General features: G+C 43.7%; 1 protein-coding gene across 1 annotated transcript; it reads left to right on the plus strand.

Annotated features, from left to right (window-relative positions):
- Window positions 1–9527: 9527 nt before the first annotated feature.
- CUNH16orf78 (chromosome unknown C16orf78 homolog) lies at window positions 9528–14102 on the plus strand. Its single transcript, XM_032238451.1, has 4 exons — window positions 9528–9641; window positions 10738–10894; window positions 11808–12201; window positions 13955–14102. Exons 1-4 carry the CDS (start codon window positions 9528–9530, stop codon window positions 14100–14102), a joined length of 813 nt encoding a protein of 270 aa, XP_032094342.1.
- The last annotated feature ends 417 nt before the right edge of the window (window positions 14103–14519 follow it).

A 14519-nucleotide genomic window follows, 5' to 3' on the forward strand; every position in this document is an offset into this window, starting at 1 on the left:
TCAACTCCCAGAATTCCTCAACCAGCATGGAAAATCATAGAACTCTAATCAACACATAGAAACATAAAAATAGGAATATTTTATAGAGGAATACAACTTCCAGGTAGAACATGGCTTACATACATATCTATAGTACATGACTCCTATTCAGATTATACCCTGCAATAAAATTTGAAAGATGTAGCCAAAAAAATGCTCAATCCGTATTTATATGCAGATAGGTTGGAAGTATCTAAATCCTAACAGTGGTACCTCGGTACTTATCATTAATTGGTTCTGGAAGGTGCAATGAGTACTAAAAAAGATGAGCACCAAACAAATTTTCCCCCTAAGGAATAATGTGACGAGTCACAAGGCAACTCACACCAAAACAATATAGCTTGTGTGTTGAGTACCAAACAAATGATGAGTACCGGGGCAATATTTTCATGTCAAAATGCATTGAGTACCAAATTCGATGAGTTTCAAAGCAGTTGAGTACCAAGGTACCACTGTATTTTTGCATATTACGCATGTCCTCGTGACTTGGACATCATTTCTCCTTGGTAGTTAGAAAACAAAACGTGAATTTCTGACCTTGAAATCAACTAGAATTTCAAAGGCTGGTGAAAAAGCCTTTGGTTTCCCAATGGCCTCATAAGACTTCCCAAAAACCCCTGTACAATTAACCACAATAGGCAGGTTTTGATCAGTTCAGGTCTACAAAATAAATCTTTCAATTCCCCGCCAGTTTTAAGGCTACACTAGAGAGTCGTACGGAGAGCTTACTCTACTTCTGGCGGAGTTAGATGTTTGCGAGTGACAAATAGCCTTCAATTTCCAGCCGAGGTCCGATGCAATCTGCAGGGCCTTTTTCTCTAAATTAAATTATAAGGTCCTGGAAATATGAGCAGCCAAGTGGTCGTAAAGACAGAAAGAACATTCCAGATCAATGGGTGTTTTTCTGAGGTGACCCTGGTTTGCTGTCGGTGAAGCTACCAGACATCATATTCCTTTATTTCCAGATCCATCACAAATGAAGCTGGACCAAAATTCTATTTGTGTTAATTCCATCTTTGTTGTTGTCAGTTGCGAAGTCATGTCCGACTCATCATGACCCCATGGAGAACGTTCCTCCAGGCCTTCCTGTCCTCTACCATCCTCTGGAGTCCATTTAAGCTCACGGCTATTGCTTCAGTGACTCCATCCACCCACCTCATTCTCTGTCGTCCTTTTCATTAATAAAATCTGAAGACTTTACTTATGAAGAGATTAGCTAATGAGTGTAGATTATTCCAGTGGACCTGGAACCTCAAAAAAGGCATACTTTTTGGACTGAATAGTGATCCAAATTTTGCTTTATATTCTGAGGATTCTTGAATTCTGAAACTCCCAGCCAAAAAAAAAAGTTCTAGATCTGAAAAACTGTATAATAAATGTTATTGTTAATTGCAAAGTCATGTCCGACCCATCACGACCCCATGGACAACTTTCCTCCACTCCTCTACTCCTCCAGAGTCCATCCAGCCACCTCATTCTCTGACGTCCCCTCCTTCTTTTGCCCTCCATCGTTCCCAGCATGAGGCTCTTCTCCAGTGAGTCCTTCCTTCTCATTAGGTGGCCAAAGTATTTGAGTTTCCTCTTCAGGATCTGGCCTTCTAAAGAGCAGTCAGGGTTGATCTCCTCTAGGACTGACCGGTTGGATCGCCTTGCATTCCAAGGGACTCACAGGAGTCTTCTCCAGCACCAGAGTTCAAAGGCCTCCATTCTTTGGCGCTCAGCTTTCCTTGTAGTCCAACTTTCACAGCCATATATTGCAACTGGAAACACCATAGCCCTGACTATATGCACTTTTGTTGTCTCTACATTTTAGTACTGTATGCTGTGTAGATTTGCCATAGCTTTCCTTCCCAGGAGCAAGCATCTTTTAATTTCTGCAGTCCCCATCTGCGGTGATGTTGGAGCCCAGGAAAGTAAAATCTGTAAGATTTTAAGATCTTAGTTTTCTTAATGTTGAGTTTCAAGCAGCACTCTCCTTCTTCTTCACCCGCATCAGGAGACTCTTTAGTTCCTCTGAATGTAACCCTAATGAGATAAGGAATAATTTAAGAGAAGAGGAAACTTGTTACAGACTTTTCTGATCTTCTTTAAGTTCTTTTCTTCCAAGTATTTGCAAATTTCTTCTTAGGACTGACTCTTAACCGTGAAAGTTACATTTTAAAGAAGTGTTCTAATTTTTGGATTTTCGCAGTGCGTCTTCCATCCTTGCCGGAAGAAGATGGCGGAAAACTTGAAAAGCTTGTAGGCTCCGGTGGCCCTTTGATTTAGAACTGGCTTCGGGATCTTTGTCCTTTCTTTTTTTAGACTTAAGGAGAGAAAGAGCTCTTCTTAAAAAGAAAAGTTTGAATCTCAACATTTTAAGCGTCTACGATTTGATGTATATATATATATTTCCATCTTGCTCTTTCTCCAGGAAGTTCAGGACGGTGCCTATTGTTCATTTCCCCATAGGTGTGTAGTATTTTCAGAAAATCCCTACAGGATAAGGCTGAAAAGAAAGTCAGTGCATGGTTGGGAGTTTTTGAGACTTAACAAAATGTGAAGCTTAAATCTCACAGTATGGTGTAATCATTATGTGCTCAAGAAAACAATAAGGCCCATTATCATTAGATTTGGGGGAGCTGGAATTCTGCTGATAACTGGAACCAACATGAGTTAGTTTCTTCTCCCTTTGTCTAACCTTCTCCCTACACCAGTCCCTCCAGCTCCTGAGCATTCCCATTACTTCAAAGTTAAATTTACCAGGGAGAGCTGCCCTGTTTCGCCCCGGTGGTTTCCAGCTTCACCCAAGGCTTAGCTCGCTTTCACTGATTAGAGCAGGGATGAGCAATGGTGGCCCCTTTCAACTCTCTGGGCTTCAACTTCCAGGATTCCTGAGCCAAACCAGGGGGTTGGACTGGAAGACCTCCAAAGCCCCTTTCAACTCTGTTATTCTATATTGTATGTCTAGAAGACCAAAAGGAATGGAATGGAGTGGAATGGAATAGAAGAATAGAGCAGAGCAGAGCAGAGCAGAGCAGAGTAGAACAGAACAGAACAGAACAGAACAGAACAGAACAGAACAGAACAGAACAGAATAGAATTGTTTATTGGCCAGATGTGATTGGACACACAATGAATTTGTCCATGGTGTATAAGCTCTCACTGTACCAGTGGTGGGTTTCAAAAATTGTTCGAACCTACTCTGTGAGTGTGGGCCTCCTTTGTGGGAGTGGCTTGCCGCCCATGTGACCGGATGGGAGTGGCTTGCCACCCATGTGACCAGATAAGAAGATGCCGACGACACTTGTCAGAACCACCTTAAATTGCCTCACACACAGCACTGGCATGCATAAGAATATGATGTAAACTTGTTTTTTAAAAGGCATCTTCGGTTTGCGTTAAAACAACTCCAACACACGCAATGTTCTGATTGCACCACAAACGCAGTAGTCATCCTTACCTTTCACAGAGGCACTGAGTTTTATAAATAGGAGCATGATAGTGTAGAATAATCATATCCAAGGACCAGTGGTGGGTTTCAAAAAAGTTTGGAACCTCTTCTGTAGGCGTGGCCTGCTTTCCGGGTCCACTGGTGGAACCTCTTCTAACCGGTTCGGTAGATTTGACGAACCGGTTCTACCGAATAGGTGCGAACTGGTAGGAACCCACCTCTGCAGTGTACATACAAGCAACATAAGTCATATAATCATAAGATTCCAATAGAAAAAGGGAGAAGGCATACAATTTAAACAACAAGGACTTCCAGAGAGGGAATCTTGAATAATGAGTTACATCAAAACCAAAGGCATCACTGAAATCTCATGGCTTTTTTAACTTTGGTGGACAAAAGTCCTTTTATGGTTAAATAGGGTAGGAAGGCCCAAGTCCCCTGGAACAAAACCATTAGCAAGTCATTTAGCTCCAAATGTTGGTCTCCTCCTCCCAGAGGTATGTGCCTACCTAATCATCTAATCCTTTAAGAACAAGATGGTGGTGATGAGGGAAGTAAGTCTTCTGCCCAACCCTTAATGTTCAACCATTAGTTAGCTTCCCTGTCCAATATTTCTAACAGGGGTGCAATACCGCTGATAGCTCCGGTTCCCAGTGGAAGCCAATCTCTTCCTGTGACCTTCTTTTATCAAGCTATTAAGATGTCTAAAAACCCCTTGGAGGCTCAGATGAGCCGATCCGAACTTTTTTTTTTTTTTAATTCTCAGTTCCATCTTCCCTTTTGAGGAATGTTTATGGGTGAATGATTTTTTCCTCCCATTTCCTAAGATTTATGGATTTAATTTAAACTCCCTCTGAAAATGGTAACATCCTTCCCCATTCGAGATCCATAGCTACGGAGTCCAAATAATGTCCCCTCCATGATGGCCTTTTGTGTCACCGAAAGGCCTGTGTCGTAGCCCACACTGATGCTACTGAAGGGTCACATCCAGAGGTGGGTTCCTACCAGTACGCACCTATTCGGTAGAACCGGTTCGTCAAATCTCCCGAACCGGTTAGAAGAGGTTCCACCAGTGGACCCGGAAAGCAGGCCACACCTACAGAAGAGGTTCCAAACTTTTTTGGAACCCACCACTGCCACACACACAAACACACACACACACACACACACACACACACAGACAGGCAGACAGACAGACACAGAGAGAGAGAGTGAGAAAGAGAAAGGAAGAAATAAAAAAAGAAAAAAGGGACAGAGAGACAAAAAGAAGGAAAGAGAGAGAGAGAGAGAGAGAACACACATGGCTGGCAAGCCACTCTCACCAGGTCACATGGCTGGCAAGCCACTCCCATAAAGGAGGCCACACCCACAGAATAGGTTCCAACAATTTTTGAAACCCACCACTGGTCACATCATATAGGATTTCAAAATCTTCTTCTGAATGCTCAGAATTGACAGGGGGAGGGGGAAACCAGGGCTGGTGGTTACCCTCCCAAAATAAAGCTCGGCCAAAACTCTGTTTCTCCACTTTTAAGGGAAACTAGTTTCCGTTCGATAGAAAAGAGGCCCCAAATTGGAAATTAGACAGCATACCCTCTGAAAACATGATAATTAAAAAAATAATGGACTGCGGAAATGGTCATAAACTGCAAGATAAAGAAGAGCCAAGGTGGCGCAGTGGTTAAATGCAGCACTGCAGGCTACTGCTAGATCAGCAGTTCAGCGGTTCAAATCTCACCGGCTCAGGGTTGACTCAGCCTTCCATCCTTCCGAGGTGGGTAAAATGAGGACCCAGATTGTTGGGGGCAATATGCTGACTCTCTGTAAACCGCTTAGAGAGGGCTGAAAGCCCTATGAAGCGGTATATAAGTCTACTGCTATTGCTATTGCTAAAAGAATATTATACAGTATGGGATAAACAGTGGTTAGAGTGGTTAGAGAATAGGAATAACAAATGAAAGTAGAATATTTATAGATGTAAATATTAGGTTATAGGAATTATAAATGTAAAGAGGAAGTTGTAAATGTAAAACGGGATTTCTTTCTTTCTTTCTTTCTTTCTTTCTTTCTTTCTTTCTTTCTTTCTTTCTTTCTTTCTTTCTATGATTTATAGGCCGCCCAATCCCGGAGGACTGCAGGCGGCTTACAACGAAGAAAAAAAAGTAATAAAAAATGAAAGTAAAAACAGGTTAAAATCAACACACATACATTCATTCTGATCGGGGCTGGACCTCAACAATGAGGTCAACAGCCCCAGGCCTGCTGGAATTGCCAGGTTTTAACAGCTTTCCTGAAGGCCATGAGAGTGGGTAAGGTCCGGATTTCTGGGGGTAGCTCGTTCCAAAGGGTCGGAGCAGCCACAGAGAAGGCTCTCCTCCGGGGAGCCGCCAACCGACATTGTCTGGCTGACGGCATCTGACGGAGGCCCACCATGTGGGATCTCACCGGCCGCTGGGAGGTATGTGGCAGTAGGCGGTCTCGCAGGTATGCTGGCCCTAAGCCATGTAGGGCTTTAAAGGTAATAATCAACACCTTGAAAGTATGTAAGATGAGAAACAAAATGGGATATACTGATGTCTTAGGAATGGGAAGAATGGATGTTGAATTTGTTTTTTTTTAATGTTTTGTTTGTAAAAAGTTTTGTAAACATTACTTTAAAAAAAAAGACATTGAGGAGGGAAATATGAAAAGGGAAATTCTTTGCAAGCAAATGGGGAATTGTTATACCCAATTGGAAGGTCTTGCAATGATATAAGTTGCTTTGTCCTTTCCTGGTGTCCATAATAGTTAATTCTCTCCCTGACCTCTCCTCTCTGTAGTGGCCCAGAACTTCCCTGGCCTCTCATCTTCCTCATTGGAAGATGCGGCCTGCCCAATGCAGTTCGGCAGTTCGAATCTTACTGTTTCAAGGTTGACTCAGCCTTCCATCCTTCCGAGGGGGGTAAAATGAGGACCTAGATTGTTGGGGGGCAAGAGGCTGACTCTGTAAACTGCCTAGAGAAGGCTATAAAAGCACTATGAAGCTGCATATAAGTCTAAGGGCTATTGCTATGAGCAAACTTCTCCCTGGAAGTTTTTCATTTCAAAAATTTGAAACAGACACAGAGGCCACCTGAAGCATATGGAGAAATGTTTATGAAATTAAAAGCAAGTGTCTCTTAATTTCTTGGCTGCAGTCCCCCTCTGCAGTGATCTGGGAGGCCAGGAAAATAAAATCTGTCACTGCCTCCATTTCTTCCCCATCTATTTGCCAGGAATTGAGAGGGCTGAATGCCATGATCTTAGTTTTCTTAATGTTGCGTTTCAAGCCAACTTTTGCACTCTGCTCCTTCATCCTCATCAAGAGCCGAGGTGGCGCAGTGGTTAGGGTGCAGTATTGCAGGCCATTTCAGCTGACTGTTATCTGCAGTTCAGCGGTTCTAATCTCACCGGCTCAAGGTTGACTCAGCCTTCCATCCTTCCGAGGTGGGTAAAATGAGGACCCAGACTGTGGGGGCGATATGCTGACTCTGTAAACCGCTTAGAGCGGGCTGAAAGTCCTATGAAGCGGTATATAAGTCTAACTGCTATTGCTATTGCTATTGCTAGTTCCTCTTCACTTTCTGCCATTGGCGTGGCATCATCTGCATATCTGAGGTTGTTGATATTTCTCCCGGCAACCTTAATTCCAACTTTTGATTCATCTAGCCCTGCCTTTCTCATGATGATATTCCAAAATATGAACACATTAAAAACCCAGTCAGCTCTAACTCCAAGGGAAGAAGGGAAATGCCAAACAGGAAACCACTTTACAATAAAACTCCATAAAACCAACTAACCATGCATGGCTAATTGATTTTTTTTTTTTAATCGACAATATCAATCTTGAAAGCCAGGGAAGCCAGCACCAGAAGCTACAGATCCTCCATCAAGGGAAGACCCCATGGATTCTTACGGTTATTGTTACTATTACTGTCATGATTTCCAATGGAAAAACCCACAAGGAACAAAATACGATTCCTAGCAAAGATTGGTTATTTATCTTGGCCGAATCCTCTAGTAATAATGCCACAATCATGTTTTCAGGTTGGTTGCCAAGGCAACCCTCCCAGGAGATGGGCAAGAACACGGATTATTGCATCACAGTTCTTTAGAGAAGAGTTTGTCAAGGTCAGCTAATGGTTTCAGCGGGAAAGGGCACCATTAGCTAAACGATGCAGATTGCATACGGCAAGCTAGTTCTCGGCCGTCCGCGTGCTTCTGGCATGACCCCACAGCTGCAGCTTCTTCTCCTGCGAAACCAGAACCATGACTGAAAGGAACTGGACCCCAATCGGGCCCGTGAATTGGCTCGATAACAAAAGAGCGAAAGCTCTCAGAGTATCCAACGACAGGGAGATATTTCAGGTACGCGGTGGGAAATCCATGGCATCTGCATTTGCTTTTCGCCCCCAGCTGGTTGGAGACGAAAGTCTGGTTTTCTTGAAGGAAGAGAAGGTGGCTCAGGTCTGGGGCCTGGGAATAGGAATCAACACCCTGAGCCTTGGAAAGAAAGAAAGAAAGGCAAGCACAATAGCAGGGAGAAGAAAGAGGCAGGTGTTAAGGATGAATGCTGGAGGAGGTTATTCCACATAAGGGGATGATCGGGGTTTGCTCCTTACTGATATCAGGAATCATCTTCTTTTAATCCCCTTGCAGGGTGGAGTCTGGTTGGAAGGCTGAATCAACCTTCAGCCATTCAGAATCGAACTCCTGACAGTGCGTTCGATCCTATCATCTTCAATCTGCTGTGCCTTTGCATTGCAGCTGGACTTCCATTAGAAGTTAGAAATATAAAAGCATTGGTTTCTCTCTCTCTCTCCCTTCCTCTCTCCCTCTCTCTCTCCATCTCTCTCTCTCATCTCTATCCATCCATCCATCTATATCTATCATCTATATACACAGAGGTTGTCTGTACATCTGTCTGTCTGTCTAACTCTAGCCATCCATCCATCATCTACAACTTATCTATTTTATCCATCTTAACGCTCATCTATCATCCAGTTATTGTCTGTCTGTCTGTCTGTCTGTCTGTCTGTCTGTCTGTCTGTCTATCTATCTATCTATCTATCTATCTATCTATCTATCTATCTATCTTCCATTTATCATCTACATCCATCCATCTATCATCTATCATCTACAGCTTATCTATTCTATCATCTATCTATCTATCTATCTATCTATCTATCTATCTATCTATCTTTCTATCATCTAGCTATCTAGCTATCTAGCTATTATCCATTTATCATCTACATCCATCCATCCATCCATCCATCCATCCATCTATCATCTACAGCTTATCTATTTTATCTATCTATCTATCTATATCTATCTATCTATCTATCTATCTATCTATCTATCTATCTATCATCTATCTATCTATCATCTATCTATCTATCTATCTATCTATCTAATCTATCTATCTATCTATCTATCATCTATCTATCTATCTATCTATCTATCATCTATCTATCTATCTATCTATCTATCTATCATCTATCTATCATCTATCTATCTATCTATCTATCTATCTATCTATCTATCTATCTATCTATCTATCTATCTATCTATCTATCTATCTATCTAATCTATCTATCTATCTATCTATCTATCTATCTATCTATCTATCTATCTATCTATCTATCTATCTATCCTATCATCTCATCAATTCTATTTTTTCTTCTTTCTACAAAAGATCCATATAAAGCTTTGGATCTTTCAAAGCAAAAATCTTTGTCTCCCTCACCCCAATCCAACTGGTCAAGTTTATCACATCTACCAGTTTGGTGAAATTTATAATCCAGTCTTTCACTGTAGGCATTTCATTGTTTTTCCAAACATTTTGCACTCTTTCCAACTTTTTTGCAATGGGGTCGAGGCAACGTCCTGATAAAAAGAACCTGTTACTTAAATCTTGGTTGTCCTTTAAGAATATTTCCAGGAGTTTATTTATGTTGTGAAATGAGTGGAAGCCCAGATTTACCAACTTTCCATCCTGATCCTCCAGCTGAAGAAGATTAGACGATCGCTGGATTCCATGAAGATGATGAATGAAAGCTTCCTGCTGCAAGAGGAAAGGAAAGTGAAAAGGTGGCTTAGGAATCAAGCATCCCTCTCCCCTACCACTTCCTATAAAGCAGTGTATTATAAGGTACGGAGGCATTTTTGGAAATTGCACCAATAGAAAAGAAACTTGCCCAGGTGCGTTTGGTACCATGGCCCCTTGAAAGTGTGAGAGACACAATGTCAATGTCCCTCCATCTTCCCTGAGTCTTCACACTGCCTGGTTTCAGGTGGACATCCGGGGTTCAGGACTCTGGACAGCACCCCAGAGTTTGGAGGAACAGGTTGAAGTTTTAAGTGGGATTTGGGTTAATGTCAGGTTCCAACGAAAGAAGACTCCTGAGGATTGAGTTTCCTCAAAGTTCCATTTTATTATGGATGTCATATTGGCACATCTGGGAAAAGCCAAATCTGAAAGGCTCCAGGTTTTCCGCACCCAAACAAAAGTTCAAGTCCCTGCCACCACCCACATGTCCAAGACAGTCAGTCATCAATGTCTTTCAGTTAAGGGATAACCCAAATAATATAGTCCATAATCATACAAACGGTCTGGTACTCAAAGTTTGCTAGCAGTTGCAAAACTTACAATAGCTCACGGCACTTTCTAACAGCCAGCTTCCAAAACACTCAGATCAGATCAGCCCAGCATCTAACAAAACAGAGAGCTAACAGTCATTCTGGCTCCCTCTTATGGCCGATTGAGGAAAACAGCAACCAATCACATTTTACAGTATGCTTTAAAGAAACAGGTACAACATTGTTACATGATTTATATATTGCCAACCCAACCATTAGATTATATTCCTAACACCTCCCTTCACACACACACACACACACACACACACACACATACACACACACACCAACACAACACAACACAACTTGCAAACAGAAAATCCCTAGCCCAGTGAATCCTGCTAAACAAACACCCACCGTGTAAACTTATTGGACGTCACGCCAGCCGCGCAGGTCAATCGTACTATGTTGTTGTAGGCAGGGGTGGGTTCTGGCCGCCATTACTACTGGTTCAGTAGTGGGGAAAATTTGCTAGTAATAAGTAATAAAAATAAGGTGTGCATAGAAAGCAAACCCTCAGCACCTTTTTGGCGTGGGGTACAAGTCTAAGACAGAGATATCAACCTAGGATATCAATAACAGCATCGTATTCCTTCCCTCTTTTCAAGCCTTCCAATTATCCTGGATCCAGCCGAGATCAAACTATAACAGACACCAACCCCATCTCTGGGAAAGACTTAGTGGACATCCCTTGGAGCCAGTTTGGGGACCATCTGTCCAACTTCGTGAGCTTTCTACGACTCCCAACCAAAAGACCCATCTATGGTAGGAAATGGCCAGGTGTCTCCCAACTAGAAGGCTCATGGCCAGAAATCCAAGGATGTGACTCAGAGAAATTATTGTATGGCACATCCTAATAAAGTAAAGCAACTCATGAAAACTCTGCTGTATAAACCCCTATATTGTAGAGCAATTCCCAATTGATGTAGACCTGATACCTTGCAAATGTTGCTAGATACTGTTGTGGCCCACCAGCGGCCAGCTGAGCTGGCAGCAGATTCGGACAGTGAGGAGGTTGGGGAGGAACATGGGCTAGTCCTGGAGTCTGGAGAAGGCTCTGATGAGGGCTCTGTGTTTGAGGCAGAGAGGGGGGCAGAGTCGTATGCCGGTTATCAACTGCCTTCAAAGTCAGACATCAGTGAGGCAGAAGAACAACTGGAGCCTGTTCCCAGTGTGTGCATGCGCAGAGTTGCCAGATGAAGGGAATAGCTAAAGAACAGGGGTCAACTTGGGAGTAAGGCCACAGGTGGATGATGAATGGCCCCTCCCAGAGGAAATAAAAGAGGAGCGAAAGGGGAGTGGAGTTGGCAGGAGACAATTAGTTTGCTTAATTGGTTCGTGACTCTCCGAGATTACTTGCCAAGTTTTGCAGATATCGGCCTGGCAGCTCTCCAAGCCAGATGAGGTCTGTGACCATAAATCCTCCCTTGAAAGACTTTGCTGGATGTGAATGAGCAGAATTCACAGTAAATCAATAAAATGAGTTTTTGTTGGGACCAGGAGGTTGCTTCATGCTCTTGGGAGGCCTCGGTCAGAACAGATGCAACTCCTTGACCATCAGTCATGGTCACAGAAGTTGGAGTATGATCCTTCTTCTCTAAGAAAGGTGAATTGCTGGTGGGTAGCTCTTTCCCCAAGCATAACGTTCTTGGTATTTCTCCCTCCCCCCCTGCCCCAGACCGGAAACATTCCAACAATCTCACACCCTTCAGTGGGATGGATTTGCCTACTCAGACCCTTTCAGCCCGAAATGCAAACGCTCCACGAAACAGCATCCACAGCTCAGCCTCGCCCAACAAGGAGATTCGGAAGGCCAGCAGCAGAAAGCCATCCGATTTAGAAAACACCATCTCTCTCCAAGAGGCGATGGCCTTGTTCCCTTCCTTGCAACGCCTGCTTACCAAAAAAGAGAAGCTCTCGACACCCTTTCCCAACTTTCAGAGTCCCACCACTGGCTTCACTAACTTGCAGAAGAAGTTCAAATGCATGTTGGACAAAGATAGAGAAGAAGAGAACTTCAAAACCCCACAGCTCTTCCCTGAGATTAAACCTGAAGAAATTTTGAGCTGCAGGTTAGTAACGTCATCGTAGTTTTATTCCCGCCCCCCCCATTCTCATTTCTCTGGTCTACCTCAGAGATGGTATTCAGCAGGTTCTGACCAGTTCTGGAGAACCAGCAGCGGAAATTTTGAGTAGTTCGGAGAACCGGCAAATACCACCTCTGGCTGGCCCCGCCCACATCTCTTCTCTACCTCCTGAGTCCCAGCTGATCGGGAGGGAATGGAGATTTTATAGTATCCTTCCCCTGGAGTGGGGAGGGAATGGGAATTTTACAGTATCCTTCCCCTGGAGTAGGGAGGGAATGGAGATTTTACAGTATCCTTCCCCTGGAGTGGGGAGGGAATGGAGATTTTACAGTATCCTTCCCCTGGAGTGGGGAGGGAATGGAGATTTTACAGTATCCTTCCCCTGGAGTGGAGAGGGAATGGAGATTTTATAGTATGCTTCCCCCGGAGTGGAGAGGGAATGGAGATTTTACAGTATCCTTTCCCTGGAGTCGAGAGGGAATGGAGATTTTACAGTATCCTTCCCCTGGAGTGGAGAGGGAATGGAGATTTTACAGTATCCTTCCCCTGGAGTGGAGAGGGAATGGAGATTTTACAGTATCCTTCCCCTGGAGTGGGGAGGGAATGGAGATTTTACAGTATCCTTCCCCTGGAGTGGAGAGGGAATGGGGATTTTACAGTATCCTTCCCCTGGAGTGGGGAGGGAATGGAGATTTTACAATATCCTTCCCCTGGAGTGGAAAGGGAATGGAGATTTTACAGTATCCTTCCCCTGGAGTGGAGAGGGAATGGGGATTTTACAGTATCCTTCCCCTGGAGTGGGATGGGAGTTGTGATTTTGCAGTATCCTTCCCCCAGGAATGGGGAGGGAATGGGGATTTTGTAGTATCCTTCCCCTGGAGTGGGGAGGGAATGGAGATTTTACAGTATCCTTCCCCTGCCACTCCCACCAAACCACGCTCACAGAACCGGTAGTAAAAAAGTTTGAATCCCACTGGTCTACCTTGTCCCCATCTCAGCAAAACTTTAGCACTTCATGGTCCACAGGCATTCAACTCTCCCCATGGGGCTATTTGCAGGACTGTTTTCCCCGTTTTATGTTATGTTTCAGCAAATTTGGGGTTACATTCCTTCTGTAGCCAACCCAATGTAGAAAACTGTTAGCACTGTTAAGTGCACATCCTGGGCCTCTATAATCCTGTGGTATGATGAAGAGCTGAGGTGGCACAGTGGTTAGAGTGCAATCCTGCAGACTACTTCAGCTGACTGCTACCTGAAGTTCGGCAGTTCAATTCCCACCAGGCTCAAGGTTGACTCAGCCTTCCAGGTGGGTTAAATGAAGACCCAGATTGTTAGGGGCAAGAGGCTGACTCTTTAAACCACTTAGAGAGGGCTGGGGAACGCTGTAAAGTGGTATATAAGTCTAAGCGCTATTGCTATTGCAGGCTGACTCTGCCCACAGCCAGCAGTTCGATCCTGACTGGCTCAAGGTTGACTCGGCCTTCCATCCTTCCGAGGTTGGTAAAATGAGGATCCAGATTGTTGGGGGCAAGAGGCTGACTCTGTGAAGCGCTTAGGGAGGGCTGCTATCTTCAGTTCAGTATCTTCAGATCTTCAGTCCTGAATCTTTCCATATTAGGTCTCTGTAATTGACACTTTCTTATGATTGAACATAACCCATAAAGTGCAAGAAATTAAATAACCGTTGATGATCAAGTGCATTGCACACGTCTTATCCTTTTTTATTTTCTTGGCACAGGTATCTTCGTTTGTCTCAGAGCAATATTGATACACTCCTGGAGCTGTGCAAGGAATCTGGGATTCACATAGATTTGCACCCCCATATGAAAGAATCTGAAATTGATGTGAGCTCTGTCCTCTCACCGAACACCCACCGAGCTCCGTAGGCTGTATTTCTGCTCCAGACTTGGTTGTTTTTAGATTGTGTGTTGCGTAGAAAATGAGACTTTTCGGCCTGCATCTACCTGGAAACGAACAAATCAATTTCTCAATGGAAATGAAAAAAGAACCAAGAACTACAGTCTTTTTGGGAAAGGATGAATGATGCGATGGTTTAAAAAGAAACAAAGTCAACACTTATTGTCAGTAAAATTGTAGGCAAGTGACATTGTTTCTTGATATTGGTTAATGTCACCTGGAAGCTGGGAGAAGAAAGGAGGGGAGGGGAATTGACAGCAGGAAAGGAGAGGACGGGAGGGAGGAGAGGAAGAAGGAGAGGAAGGGAGAGAGGAGAAGAGAGGGGAGAGGAGAGGGGAGGGGAGGATACCAAGAGGTCTGAACTCTCTGAAATACGTCATATTAAA

Source organism: Thamnophis elegans, unplaced genomic scaffold, assembly GCF_009769535.1.
Source record: "Thamnophis elegans isolate rThaEle1 unplaced genomic scaffold, rThaEle1.pri scaffold_194_arrow_ctg1, whole genome shotgun sequence".
In the NCBI taxonomy this organism is placed as follows: Eukaryota; Metazoa; Chordata; class Lepidosauria; order Squamata; family Colubridae; genus Thamnophis; species Thamnophis elegans.